Here is a 15,499-nt window from a genome sequence, read left to right as displayed (position 1 = left end):
ACCCATACCTGCCTGGTGCCTCTCACCATGGGCAACTCAAGAGTGGAATAGAGTCCAGCCCCTCTCCAGGAGTTTGGTTCCAGAGCCAGAGCCATGCATTGATGTGAGCCCAAATATAACAAGGCAGTATCACTGTCCCCCGCACCAGCTCAGGCTCCTTTCCCACAAGAGAAGTGACATTCCATGTTCCTAGAGCCAGATTTGGTAGCTGATGATTTATCTGCCAGGGCCCCTGCCATCGACTGCCACCCGATCTACACTGCACCCAACCCCCACAGCAGCACCACACTACCCCATGGGTAGAGACGCAGCCACTAGGCGCTCGGGTCTAGTGCAGGGTCACATGAGCCTTTCTGTTAGTCTTTACAGGGGTCAATGTGAATCACCCAGAATCTGGCTGCTCACTTAGGACCAATATGCCTCGGGAGACCGTACCAGGGGCAATCGCCCCAACAACATAGCTCCTAGGATCACAGAAGTGCACAAACCCCTCCACCACGATAAGGTGGCAATTCATGGAGGGGAGAATTTACCGACAAAGCATTAAAATCTTCTGATCATCTCACTTAGATACCATCAGTATTACTATTGATTCATTGACTGAGCACATGGAGATATCCAACATGAACCATGGACAGGGACCTTGGACAACAATGAAGCAACCAAGCGTAATACAATGGAACAGAACAGAATAGAATAGAATAGAATAGAATATTCTGAATGAATAGCTGAAGGGATTTTTGAGGATTTTGAGTTTTGAAGTCAAAGGTCACTTATGTATGCCATGTACAATAATCTCTCTTTAGAGATAGATCTTTTATATACGTTTAGATCAGCCATTATTTTACTTCTTGTTGTCTTTTTATATTAATTAATGTTATAAATTTTGAATCCAGGCAATTATTGTGAAGGAATTCCCAAAATTAAAAAAAATCATCTTTGTCACCTATAAAGCTGCTAATTGCTTTACTGAATATTTTAAAATGGACAATGTCTCTGATGAAGCCTTACTGTGAAAAGTCTTGTAGTGTTGTATGAATTTAAATATGCTATAGGTTATTAGGAATTTGAGAAACCCAGTATATGCGGGAAAAAATGACCAGTGCTTCAGTGCTTCTCTCTGTAAGACAAGGAAACCAAAAGGCGCTACAAGCATATGTTCATGTATTATTTAAATCCCCTTTCATTTTCACTCACAAGAAAATTACACAGTGACAGAAGGGATTTCCTTGAGAAATTGCAGCCTTTATCGATGACTTGCGCACAATTTAATTATGCAGATTGATTCTGTATGCCACATGTTGATAATATATTCCAAAGTTAAAGAGAGCACTTTAACATGTCAAAATGACAATAGTGTGTAATAAAGCATGTAATACAGAGTTTGGTAGTGTTCATTAGAACTTTGATGTCAAGATGGTGTGCAGAGTGTGAGCCCCAGGGAGAGGGGAAGCTGACCACAGAAGCTTCAAGGCTCTTTCACAAGAAAACACTGATATCACACAGTAGGAAAGGAAGTGCCAGATGAAGATGCAGACACTATGTGGAGGATCAATCTCACCACCCTGTCATTTTGGTTACAGAACCATGGCTTTTAGGGCAGGGGGAAATTAGAAAAAAATGTCATAATGGTGTTTTCTTATCAGTGACACAGTTCCGAATTTAGAAGAGAAAGAGATTACTGTGATTTTACAACAATGGGCAGCACTCCAAAAATCCCTGTCTTTAACTTTTCAATTACTTTTCTTCCTGACGGTTCTCTCGCATACTGAACAATTCAATGAAAATGAACACATGCCTTCCCATGTGAATAAGAAAGATATTAATGGTTCACAGTTTGTATCATTACTTCTTGACTGATGTCAGGATGCATTTTGAAACTGCTTTTTTGGTTTGTCAATTCACTTACCTCATCCACGGTGAACTGGGATGAACTGGGATCATCCAAAGACATAGTTGACTGTAAAATTCAGCAGGGTGCATTGTCAGTTAACCAGAACTATTACATCTTGTCCTATATTGTCTATTGTCTAAATTAATATTTTTCTGAGAGAACAGGTTTAACAATGTAGTACGTCTATAGTCAAAGTAGGTAGTATAGTCAAAGACATGCTGTCTGACATTTGTAGTGACAGTGGCAATGTCTCTGAATTTCATAATTGTAAGTGTGTGTCATTTGCTGCTGAGTGTGACATCACATTCCAGCTCTGTCTGTACCTGCTCTGCCTTACCAAGGTAGCAAAGGTAGACAGCTACTAATGCAGGGTATCGCCCTAGTCACTGAATCAATTCAATTCCGATTCACAAGGTCCTGAATCCATTCAATTTCCAATTAGATTCAATATCGATTCAATTAGGGACACTTCAGTCACAATACCGTTTCTGTTAGGATAGCAAAGAGATTCGCAGAGAACAAATGCTGTAAATTGCAGAAGGAGCCCTCTAAGCTGGTGTGTTATTAAACATATGAATATGTGCATTAAGAATTGACCCAAAGCAGCTGCAATAATGAACCTTTCATTTGACCAATAGGTTTTGGATGAGATATATTGCAGATTGTGCATCTGTATGATGTCTCATAAGATGGGTTTGGAGATTTGTGGTATTTCCACAGTACTGCACCTTAATTTTGCACATTTTACATACGACTTTGGTTTTGTCTTGTTCTTCACTCTCTTTATGCTTCTGGAATCAGAAATGCATCAAGACATCAGGCTGGACGGTACCTTCAACGGAGCAGCTCACTGCATGTTGTTTTTGTCTGTCCACACAAACTTGATGGTCACATGAGACTAACAGGGTCAAAGCTACACACACTCACAGGAAAAGGCCATAGAATGTAAAAGGCATACATTCAAAATTCGATCTTGAGATTCTATGAATCAATGTCGGATTATGCAAACGAAATTGATTTTTTTAAACCCAGCCCTTAAAGTAACTCAGGCTCCAAAACAACTTTAGGACAATCAAGAAGACAATTCTTACATTTTCAAAATCTGTTTTGTCTATGTTGCCTTTCATGAAAGATCTCAAATCTGCAAAACTTTCCCATTGCATTGATTTATTGGTGCACTTGTTGATAACAGTGCTTATGATGCTTATTACAAAATCCGTTTATAACTTCAGCCCTTCGTTGCACAGATTTTTCTAAGTATAACCATTTAGGAAAATAGATCTTGTAATGAAACATAAATCAAGGTCAGTCCATCACCGGGTACAGGGTAGGGGACACCCTGGGTGGGGTGCCAGTCCATCACTGGGTACAGGGTAGGGGACACCCTGGGTGGGGTGCCAGTCCATCACCGGGTACAGGGTAGGGGACACCCTGGGTGGGGTGCCAGTCCATCACCGGGTACAGGGTAGGGGACACCCTGGGTGGGGTGCCAGTCCATCACCGGGTACAGGGTAGGGGACACCCTGGGTGGGGTGCCAGTCCATCACCGGGTACAGGGTAGGGGACACCCTGGGTGGCATAAAGAGGAACACAAATCAAAAAACCCAGAGGAAGCACAGGGAGAACACACGAATGCCACACACAAAGAGCAGAAACACACGAATGCCACACACAAAGAGCAGAAACACACGAATGCCACACACAAAGAGCAGAAACACACGAATCCCACACACAAAGAGCAGAAACAAACAAATCGCAGACACAAAGAGCAGAAACACACGAATCCCACACACAAAGAGCAGAAACACACGAATGCCACACACAAAGAGCAGAAACACACGAATCCCACACACAAAGAGCAGAAACACGCGAATCCCGCACACAAAGAGCAGAAACACACGAATGCCACACACAAATAGCAGAAACACATGATTCCCACACACAAAGAGCAGAAACACAAGAATGCCACACACAAAGAGCAGAAACACACGAATCCCACACACAAAGAGCAGAAACACACGATTCCCACACACAAAGAGCAGAGGTGCGATTCAAACCGCAGACTCCTGAGGAGTGATGAAACAGTTCCACCCACTGAGCCACCTTTTAACCCATAACAGATATTATCATAGAACTAAAATAATGATTTTTGGTTTGAATTCTGGCCAATTCTAGCCAGTGTTTTTTACTTTTATAGAATATTCCGTGTCACAACCTCGATCATCCACAAGTTTGATGGGACCAGAACCAGATGATCCTTAGAGATTAGCCAACTTGTATAATAATTGTGGAATATTACTAAAATTATCTGTGCTAGTTTTCCCATCATCTTTTCTAAACATACTGACCAAAAACAACATACCTGCATCAATACCCTATATGAAAAAACACCTATATTTCTCCATAAGAATCACAGTACAGATGTAGACATGTAGAAATATGTCTCCTAGTGCCCATTAAACCCCATTCAGTTCTTATAGCAAACTGCAGGACTTCTTTAGTTAAGACTATTAAGTATCACAAAGACATGCAGCTCCCTCTAGTGGATTTAGAATGCATGTTCTTCTTTCAACCACAAACCCAAGAAACGGTAACAAGAACAGAATAGTGATAGCTTATTAATCTCTGTTAGGAAATTATTCTCCCCCATCTTGCTCCCTGTGAGACACACATATATGTGAGGGCAAGCTTGGAGGTCACAGTGCAGGGCCAGCCAGTGTGCAGTGCCCCGGAGCTGGGGGTTAAGGGCCTTGCTCAAGGATTTGTGAATATTCTACCAAGGTCAGGGCTCCAAGCAGCGACCTTCAGAGGCTTAACCTGCAGACACGCATACCCGCCCTGGATGGATTATGCTGAAATGAAATTCATGGGCACTCAGCACTATCTTTACCCATCATGCAACATACTGCCTATGAACCCTTACAGTCTAGCGCTGTGAGCAGTGCAGTCAGGCTCAGTGTTAGCTGATGTAGGACAACTAATTATTTAAAAATCCAGATCAATATTCCTGTACATAGACTGATGCCTCTAAAAAATGACATACTCATTGGTCATATACTGACTATTTTTCCCTTTTCCATATCATTTGGTTCAGGACACGTAAGCTAGTATTACCTTCATCGGTAGGTTTGTGGGATCATCTCTCAATCAGCCAATAATAAAGCAGTGGTTCTCAACTCCAGTCCTGGGGACTCACTGTCTTTGGCTGATTGAGAGGCCATCCCAAACACCTGCACACCGGCCCTCCATGGATCAGCTTCCCCACCCCTGAAATAAACCAAACCCCTCATTGTACTCCCGATGTGTGTGAGGAGTTTGCATTTTCACATTTTCTCCCTGGGTTTCCCCCAGGTGCACCAGTTCCTCCCCCAGTCCAAAAAAATATGTGGTTATATGAATTCACGTCTCTCAGTTACCCATGGAGTAAGCATAAGAGTATTAAGAGTAAGTGTGTGCCCTGAGATGGCTTAGCATCACTTACACGTGCTGCTTCTGGCTCACTGTAGCCCTGCACTGGATAAGTGCTATGGAAGATGGATGGATCATTAAGATATAGATGGCTTACAATCCCAGAACATGTCTAATTAATAGGCAGGATTTTATTTAAGACACAACTTTCAATGTAAAAAAGCAGCTCGAAATGAACAGCTACACCTAACAACTAATTTAGATTAGATTTTAAAGATGAAGTGCCTTACATTGATCGCATTTACACTACTTGCGTGCGCTGCTGCAAAAAAAACTCTATTCACAGCAAAGAGAGATCTAAAGTTTAACCAGAAAGTTTAATTTAAGTACATCTTGCATCCACAAGTGCCTCAGTAAACTATTTACATGTTCCAGTACAGACACAAAGAATTAAGCTGAACAATTTTGGAAAGCCAAGGGTACCAATTACAGGTAAATGTCAGCTACAAGCAAAGTGACCATTTTCACACACTGCTTAACACCTGACCTGTAGCAGGTACACTGCTGAAGGCAGGTCTTACATACATTACACACCAAATTCTTTACTTATGCTCTTTCAGTGCATAGAAAATCATCTCAAGTCTAATGTGAGACCAGACTGCAAATTGTTTCAAAGTGAAATATCAATGTCAGTGTCTTTGTCGAGTTCCCCATGCTTCTGGTAAAACGTTAAATATGCCAGGCCTAATACAAAACGGTTTATAATGAAGAACTTGCCACAGCATCATTTATATATACAGTTGCATTTAAATATATTTAAATATGTTCAAGTTTCATTGCTGTGTCCTTCCTATCTTCTGTAGGAGGAGAATATTGATTACAGTACTGCTTCTTGCTTGTGCATTAAGCGGAACTTTTTGGGTGCCGCCCCAAAACATCATGTGGTGAAACGAAGCTTGAAGAGGACCGTCTGTGGAGTGGTGACATCAGCGACTGCCAATTCCTGTCCGTCGACCAATCCCAGCTCTGAAGACAATCACAGAGCATGCTGATAATTCAAAGCACTCAAAATACATGCTGCATATTTAGAAACATGAGGACACTGGCTAAAGGACTGTTACCTTTTAACGTTTTGCTGAGATTTGGTCTCGTTCTTTGTTCGATGGAGGCCACGGTCTGAAAATTTTTAGATGTATTACAAAGAATAACTTCTACATAAGACATACAATTTATCATAAAATAAAACAGGGATTTGTTTAGTCATGGTATAGTATTGTTTAGTATACTTGTATTAATATAGCAAACCTGTAAGTAAAGCGTTTTGTTTTTTCCTTCCAGTGTTGCTGTAATAGCGGGAGATTTCATTTGTCTAAAAAACAAAAACACAGTGGAATTTATTCCCTAGTCCAGAGAGAAATGTGCCCTCAGACCCACACATGCGGAGTAAAACAAGCTCAGTCTTCAGCGAGATCACTCACAGGGAGGCGTTCTCAGTCAGATACTCAAGGACCTCCTGGAGTTTGGCTGAAGGTGGAAAGCGCAGGTCCTGAGCGATCTGGCTACAAGCTGGGCAGTTCTCCTGAAGCCAGAAAAAAAAAAATCTTTAAAAAATTCTAGGCATTAAGTGAGAGGAAGTGAACTTTAGCACTGCAAAGTCTCACCTTTCGCTCAGCTTCAAAAGTATAGGTATACAGCCCATCAACGTCATTAAACACCAGGTAGTTATTCAAGGGAATGTAAGCACTGCAAGAAATTTAATGGATAAATTATAATTAAGCTGTACATTTAACATACATTCTACAGTAACATAACATCTCACCTGAACGTCTGCTTTGGAGTATGAAAGAACTTGTCATACTCACCTGGAAGCGATTTTAAATACTTCCATGGCACAAGCAGCTAAAATTGGGGGGGAGGAAGGGTTAGAGTATTACTAATAAAAAATAAGTAACAAAAATGCTAATATTGAAATATTGTACAAGTACAGTGTAATCTGATATGTGGAAATATATTGGGTTATCTCCTCCAGTCTAACGTAAAACGACAAAAAACAAATAGTATTAATTTGAAAGAGTAGGGTGATTAGAGGAGGAAAAAAGGAAAATGACTTTTTTTCTATGGCATTTACATGATACATAGTGCTAGATGTGATTTGCGTAACAGATACTCCACATACCAGCAATGACAGCGTTTGTAGATGCAACTGCCGGGATGATCCTCTTCACCACACCTGAGAACAAAGTGAACACGTTCAGCAGAAAACGCAGCTCGAGGGCAGAAACTGTGCTAATGCTGGAAAGGCAGACGTGCTAAAGGTTCCCCATGCTGGCCGCCAGCTGCATATGATGCTTTTATTCCTGCTGTGGGGAGGAGTCTGTGCATCACAACTTGGTTATACACATATAGCTCTAAAGAGCATATAGTACTGCAGCTTAACTCATAGTGACAGAAGCCTAGTATGAAATAGTAATGCACGCACCTTGTGTGAGTCGGTAGGTGACTCCAGTGATGCTGAATTCAGAGGCTCTCTCCTGGGCCTTGTGGAACACCCACTGAATATGTTCTGGGTTATCTCCATCAAGGGCTGTTCCGTCTAAGCACAAAGGGGCAGATTTGAAGGCACCACTGATTAAAATAATACCACTAATACCACAGACATAGTCAAAATGTCATATCATGATTTTCGGTTTAGAACCACGATTCATGATATAGATTGCAATGTTTTTTTTTTTGTTTTGGAATGTATGTAGTAATTAACCATTTAATCACTTAACCAGCAAGTCTATCCTTACAAGAAACACTGGTTAAAGCATCATAAAATGAACTTAATTTTTAAAGTATGCAAAAATATGTGTATATATATATATATATATATATATATATATATATATATATATATATATATATATATAATAAACTGACTCATTTTAGCAAAAGTGCTTTTTATTTTTTTAGTATTTGAAGTTTCATAAGATGTCTACAAATGAAACTTAGCACTTTGATCAATAACTGCACAGTTCTGAACTCGGTTTACAACAAATACAAACAAATACTGGATACATTTTTAAAAATCAAATAAGATTTAGTAAGATTTAGATTTTTTTTCCACCAGTAAGAAATGTTTGCTTCTGTTATTTCACCGTGTGGAAGTTGCTGCGGCTGAGGACACATATACACAGCCGGACGCTTCACATGTTTGGGGTGCTAACACATCAGACTTCACAAATACAAACCATTCCCACACAATCCAAAGCTGAACCTTCTTTAGGATCAACTGCTTCCTCATCAGCCATGCAGCACACACTGTTTATCCAACAGCGCAGCCGACCTGTCTATAAACCATTTGTCGTTTACCATGTGATACAAGTACAATATTTTTAGTAGTCTGATGGCATGAAGTTGGTTTGTTCAGTTTTGTTTTTGTTTTTAACCAAGTTAGCTAACCGTTAAAAGATCAATTAAGTCAATTTTAGTTCAAGATTTAGTCACTAAGTTGAGACCCACTGAGATCATTAACAAATTAACATAATTAACAAAGAATTGAGATATACAGACAGCACTGAGATAATATGGAGGCTGATATTGCTCTGTTTCACATCGGTCTCTTTCTTGTAGTACTGTTGTAGCCTCCGAAAATGCAGGTATTACAAGAGAGGCCCCAGCTTGTTTTTTCACTTGTTATAATAATAGCAATACAAGTACAACACTTGTAACTGAGCATTCATTAGAAGATCAGGTTAGCTGCTAGTTAACTTCGACAGCACGAATGTTTGTAATGTTGTATTACTGCACGTGTATGTCAATTTGGACAAAAGCATCTGCTGAATAAAGATACAGGCCCCAGGTTAAGAATGTCTGAATTACAGACATCTCGAATTTATCAACAGACTGCCGTAATAACTATTGTATTGAAAATTCGAGTTAAATGTAATACGTAACAAATTCGTAATAACAAACACACACACTACTTTGTAACGGTCATGAAAAAACTGCATGGCTTCAGTGGTTCATCGGCTCAACATACAGCACAGTATGTAGCTACTTTTATTATTACAGTATAATTCTTATCATGTGCTGCATTATTATTTTTCCGACTTACCAACAAATTCAACTTAAAGACAGATTTAGGGAATCAAGTCTTTTATAATCCGGGGACTGCCAGTAAATGTAAATGCAGTATCATGATTCTGGTGATAGCTCTGAAATATGTATCATGGATACATTTGTAACCAATCATGAAAAAAATGTCGAAATATTCTCCTCCACTATCCAAACCCACTGAATTCATAATCATAAAAATAACTGGACTAATTTTGTATTTAGAATTTCCCTAGACCTTCTCACAAAGAGATCTCATTATTACTTGTAATAATCCAAAATCACTGCAGAGGACCTTAGGAACTTACCCCCAAAGGGCTCTTCTTTGGGCCATAGAAGGATCCTAACATACTCAATGCAGTGTTCAGGTAGTCGGGGCATAGAGGCAATAGTGCACATTGGGAAATTAATCTGCAAAAAAAAATCAAATATTTTACATATTTATGTAATATAAAAATCAGGGCTGTGAAGCAATTAAAAAATTAGTAAATCGCACGGTTTTCTGTGATTAATTGCACCTAACCTTAAACTCATTTTTGCAACATACCATCCACCCATTCATCCATTTTCTGTGCCGCTTCTCCTATTCAGGGTTGCAGGAGGTCCAAAGCCTACCTCAGAGGCTTTGGGCACCAGGCAGGGAACAGCCCAGGATGGGGCGCCAACCCGTCACAGGGCACACTCACACACCATTCACTCACACTCACACACCATTCACTCACACTCACACACCATTCACTCACAAGCACACCTACGGGCAATTTGGCAATTTCAATTCACCTGAGTGAATTTTTTGGACAGTGAGGGGAAAACTGGAGTACCCACAGGAAATGCCACGATAAGGTTCGGGGGGATCATGCAAGCTCCACACACTGAATCATGGCGGAGACTAAAAACTTGGTCCCAGAGGTGTGGGGCAATACTGGTAACCACCACACACATAAACATACCAAGTTTCTCAAATTTTTCACATTTTTTGATGACAGATGCAAATTACAATACTTTATTATTTAAAATGTCGATTTTGCCACTGGTGAAGTCCAGGGAAAGATTTATGGAGATGGGAAAAATAAATGACAAAACTAACCAAAAATTGAGCAAAAAATATACATCTCGGCATACACATTGATTGCTTATTGTGGGTTACAAGAAGTTGAAAGATTTAAAAACGTTTTATCTAGTTTTGAGTTTCAGCTACCTATTTGGCCAAAATGGTATAAAACTCATCACATCAGAGCAACAAATAATTTTAATATACCAAAAAAGTATGTATATGTAGTTTGCTCTATACAAAAAAAAATCTATTTCACTGCAGCATTTTTATTCCCAAAATATTCAAGTTTTTTTTTTTTTAATATTTGGTTAATGGTCTAACTTAAACATGTGATGTACAGATTATTCATTTCCAACAAAAATACTACTTGCAAGCAAGTACAAGCTGAATTTCACTGCTTTCAAAAAGACTAGATGCACAAAGGGCAATAGGACAAGAGAGGACATTGTATTTTGTTCATGTTCTTTTTTTAAATCACATCTTGGTAATTAATGGCATATACCACATGTACGTATAATCATTGGCACTCAACAGGCAGACTGATACACTAAGTCCGACCACATGATTGATCAAAAATCTAAAACCATTTTGGCAAATGGCTCTAAAAAACAGAAACCTAGCAAACACCGGGTTCCATGAGAATGATGTGCCGGATTAATCTGCATGGGTCTAACCTGGGGCGGGTAAAGTTCCAGGGTGCAGTCTATGCAGGCTGTCATGCCGGGGAGAATGACACGAGCATTCCCCTTGAAGCCCTCCGTCCCCCCATCAATAAGGGGTATAATGGAACTTGGATCCAAAACACCATCATCGAAAGATAGCAGCGACATCTGTAGAGCAGGACAAAAGCCAGAGTGTGATGCATTTAGTACATATAAATAAATAAATAAATCTCAACTTATATAGCTGCTAGTATTATTTAAAATACTACTCACCAGCATTCCATTCATCCATCTCCTAGCAACGATGGAATCCAGTCCACAAACAATGATATGAAACTCTGGCAATCAAATGAAAAAGGGATCTTGATTAATCATTTTGGCAAATGGCACATAATACAAAATCTTTTACTTTTTATTTTTTAATCTTATAAGTGGCCAAAAGGCTATCAATACTACTCCTTACGTTTATAAAATGTCTCGTCGAAGTCTTGGATTTTCTTAAAGTGTCTGAAACAGTTTTTGTTAAGGAAAATTTATTGATATTCAAAATAAATCTTGGAAATTGTGACATAAAGCTTCGTGTTTTTTCTGGTGGTAGAATGTATACTGAATAAGTTTCCAAGGATACGGAACCACACTGCATCCTGGTATACGGCTGTTGACGAAGTCGGCTGCCACATCTGCCTTGGGCCGTCCAACATCTTTAGCTCTTTACAAACATTATATAAAAAACCACAGATTCAGAATGGCAGGGATTACAGTAAACTGAATTTATCTGATAGTGGTATACGATAAGAGAGACAAAACGGCATATCACATCAGCAATGTCATATATAGGAAACTTGAAGTACGGTACATATATCAGTCATGATTTCAGATAGCTCATTCATTTATTAATCAGATAAAGCCAAGCTGGATATTTTCAAGGTTTGTTTTCAAACCTCAACCAGCAATCACATAACAGCAACACATAGAAACGGCATAAATGAGGCTTTGAAGATGTTGGTTGGGTTACAGTCCACTGTCTCTCCCTTCCCTTTGACCACTGTATTAATCCTCAATGGATTAAATGAGGCTGTAATTGATTTTACATAAATCCTTGCTACTATGAATTATGAAGTCTCAATGCTTCCATCTTTGCTAGCACTGCAAATCCACAACTGCACACTGTAAAGTTTGTAAATGAAAAAACCAAAAAAGCTTCTTGGCCTCACCTAAACAAGAACTGCCGGTTCAGGTTTGAGACATCGATGGTGTCCATGTCAACAACATGAATATTCCGAAAACCAGAAAGGGCCTGGGATGCCAGAAACAGCCACACACACAATGACTAAATGATGCTATAACATTTCTCATGATACAATCTTCATATTTTTATGACCAAAAAAAATAAATCCATCAAGAAAATTTTAATATTCGTTATTTTATTGAATATGTTACAGGAAAAAAGGCTCCTGAAACCTTTTTAGAACAAAGCCATGAAACAATGACAATCAGTATAATGTCCAGCTACGTTTCTGATAAAGTTTTAAAGACCATACCAGATTTTTAAGCAGTTCACAGCCTAGTCCGCCAGCTCCAATAACAAGAATCTTGCACGTTTCTAGCAGAAACTGAAGTGACTAAAAAAAAAGTTTAATACAACGCTGAGGATAACAGCATCATTTTACATAGACAATAATTTTATTAATAGTTTTATTAACAAGAGAAGTATCCCGTTAATTACATTAGAAACTAAGTTTCCAAAATATATACAGTATTGTACAAAAGTCAAAGGAAATACTTAAAGCTATTATATGGGTATGTATATTTGCTCAATAGGTATATTTGCTCAAAACAAAAACACAATTTTACATTATTAAGAATAACACAATACAAACTACCAGGAATCTCTTCTGTTCGCCACAAAGATACTGTTGTCTTGTGGGATGGCTAGATGAACACCAATCTGGTTCCCAAACCTCTCCTCAGAGGTACCCCAGCCATTCCATATATTCATTACATTTTATATCCAGCTCACTTACTTAATTAAATTATTTTAAAGAAGTCAATATGTATTTATTAGCCATACCAGCTGTGCTAGTGTCCGGGTCAAAAAATACATATTGGACAGTTGCTGCAAATATGGGGGTGATTTTAGTAGAGTTGTTGAAAATGTTAAACTCATACAATTTGACAGACAAAATATTAGTTTTACACTAACATGAAGATGATTTGAACATCATTTCCTTTGACTCCCTAAGACTTCTGCACAGTACTGTATGTGTATGCATACACACACACACACACACACACACACGCCTATGCCTGATCATAGTTACTTCTTGCTAATGATATAAAGTGTCTTGATTAAACCTGTAAAATTCACATCATTAAATAACTCTACAGATATCCTTTCTAAGCTTTACAATGAAACCTTTATTTGAGAAACCTTTGGTTCTACTTGATATAAAAAGGGAACATTGACAAAGTTCTCACTTCAGTGCTTGGCTCAAAGTCCGGATGGGTGAATGGGCCTGATCTCTCCAAGAACTTCCTCACATGGTTCCAGCGTCCATCCCAGTCTCCGGTGCTGTCACCATGTCCGCTGTCCACTGCCATTCTGCACAAAACACAGGTACTCTGCTACATATATCAGTCAGAAACCACCCAAGGTCAGACAACACAAGACATGAGGTTTCTGAGCTCTAGGCAAACCAGGCTATACAACTAAAGGACTCTGAATAAACAGAAATTTCTACTGTTTATGCATGTTATTCATTAATTAATTCATTTTCCATACCTGCTTGTTATAAACTGTTTAAAACCTCACTTTCAGTTTAAACGATTCATGAGATTAATACTGGTGATATCGAAGACAAAATCCGCACGTCCTGCATCGCATTTCTTAAGATCTGCCATTCTGACGTTTCTCACCTATACATCGCATCTACCTGCAATTGTTCCGAGAACTACCTAATTCAATATAAGTCAATAGCTTGTTTAATTTCGAAAACAAACACTTCATAAGAGTAGCCTAGAAGCAAAGATACAGACACTAAAGAAATTCAACACTATCAAGCCATCAGAAAAAGCAATCACTGGTGACACTAACTAACCAGGCACCGATAAATCCCTTCCACGTCAGACAACTTATACTTTCATATTTCGACCAAAGAAACTTCTAAATTACATTATTAAAACGGAAACTAACCTTTCTAGAAAAAGGCTCGCAAGTCGAGTTGTTATATATTAAAATGTGAAGAATCATCACAAGTTTTTTAAAAAAAAAACCTACGGTCATGCCCAGACAACTAGCTAAATCAGGACGAATAAGAACAACATGTAGCCAATCTCTTAGCGTTTTCGGACAGTTTCCAAACGCATCTGATTACAAAGTGGACGCGTTGTTTTGACAGGTAGTCAGCTGGTAGCCAGCTAGGAGAAGGGTGGCTGAAGCAACCTATGAATTTTCCACACCAAAGCGTACTCAACTGCCTGCGCTGCGTAACCTCAAACCTGCTACGAGTTTCTAGCATTTCATCACTAACTTCTCAGCCAGCTCCTCTATTCTCCTTCTTTTCTTCTCCCTACAAAGAGAGAGTAAAAGAAGGGTCAAACGTGCTTGTACTTTCAGTTGGCGACAACGAGACTAAAAGCGTCGTTTGTCCTACTAATTGCTTCTCGTTTCAGCGACACTTACGGTTCCTCTCCATCCGCCATATTGCGCCAGAATCATATTATCCCAGGATGCCTTGCGGTCCGCGCGGTTTGACGGTAGTTCCTGTGCGTCCACAAAAATGGAGAACGTAAACACTGCTGTACGTATGGTATCATATACTACATATATACGTATTTATATGTTTCTGCAGGATCTGCTATATATGCTGGGAATCAGCCTTGACCCCCTGTTAGACAGTGTGGTACTTGGGGAAAATACTGACTAAGTCTTCGGCCATCATCATGAGGAGCTTCACCTATGCGCACCATGATACTGTTTCGACAGGACAGCCTTCAGTGAAAAGCTCATTGTTTTCACAAGTCTTTCATTTACCATCAGGGCATATAAGTGCCTTGGGCTGATCCTGCCAGTCGTTACGGTATGTCTATAGACGAAATTTACCACAGTGTAAACTTTTACGTTTTTTTTAAAAATTCATATCTGTACGTTTGACTTTTTTAACACATTTAGTTTAGATTTATTTTTAATCTACATTTATTTATTCACATACACATTTTACTTACTTTTACTTCTTTATTCTGTGTTGTTGGTATATGTTCTAATGATTTGATATAGTGGACAATAATTCCTCATGAAAATCGCAACCCAAATACTTAACTCAGGAGAAAGCAGAAAAGGTCACTATTATGCCTACAGGGAGATTACGTCATTTCTTTGACGTG

The 15,499-nt window shown here is 39.0% G+C and overlaps 1 protein-coding gene across 6 annotated transcripts; it reads right to left on the bottom strand.

Annotated features, from left to right (window-relative positions):
• Positions 1–5,660: 5,660 nt before the first annotated feature.
• LOC111842277 (NEDD8-activating enzyme E1 catalytic subunit) lies at positions 5,661–15,481 on the bottom strand. 6 transcript variants are annotated; one of them, XM_023808704.2, is made up of 19 exons: positions 15,341–15,481; positions 14,799–14,879; positions 14,647–14,685; positions 13,595–13,718; positions 12,658–12,738; positions 12,331–12,413; positions 11,745–11,825; positions 11,580–11,623; positions 11,390–11,454; positions 11,129–11,284; positions 9,709–9,811; positions 7,782–7,895; positions 7,479–7,532; positions 7,165–7,201; positions 6,964–7,045; positions 6,781–6,881; positions 6,608–6,671; positions 6,424–6,478; positions 5,661–6,328 (listed from the first exon to the last, which is right to left on the bottom strand). In XM_023808704.2, the coding sequence occupies exons 2-19, from the start codon at positions 14,816–14,818 to the stop codon at positions 6,240–6,242; spliced, it is 1,392 nt and encodes a 463-aa protein (XP_023664472.1). In that variant the 5' UTR covers positions 14,819–14,879; positions 15,341–15,481; the 3' UTR covers positions 5,661–6,239. The 6 variants fall into 6 exon arrangements, with proteins under 6 accessions (XP_023664472.1, XP_023664475.1, XP_023664474.1 ...); XM_023808707.2 differs by lacking the exon at positions 14,647–14,685; XM_023808706.2 differs by lacking the exon at positions 15,341–15,481 and having other exon boundaries at positions 14,591–14,685; positions 14,799–14,818.
• Between the last annotated feature and the right edge of the window lie 18 nt (positions 15,482–15,499).

Source organism: Paramormyrops kingsleyae, chromosome 6, assembly GCF_048594095.1.
Source record: "Paramormyrops kingsleyae isolate MSU_618 chromosome 6, PKINGS_0.4, whole genome shotgun sequence".
NCBI classification, from domain to species: domain Eukaryota; kingdom Metazoa; phylum Chordata; class Actinopteri; order Osteoglossiformes; family Mormyridae; genus Paramormyrops; species Paramormyrops kingsleyae.
This window is presented reverse-complemented; position numbering and strand designations above follow the sequence as displayed.

Excerpts from the sequence above, each read along its gene's own strand:
- LOC111842277 (XM_023808704.2), bottom strand. The coding sequence starts at position 14,818 with ATGGCGGATGGAGAGGAACC. Across the intron at positions 7,202-7,478 it reads TACAAACGCTGTCATTGCTG|CTGCTTGTGCCATGGAAGTA; the intron begins GTATGTGGAGTA and ends CCCCAATTTTAG. Across the intron at positions 6,479-6,607 it reads ACAAAACGCTTTACTTACAG|ACCGTGGCCTCCATCGAACA; the intron begins GTTTGCTATATT and ends AAAAATTTTCAG.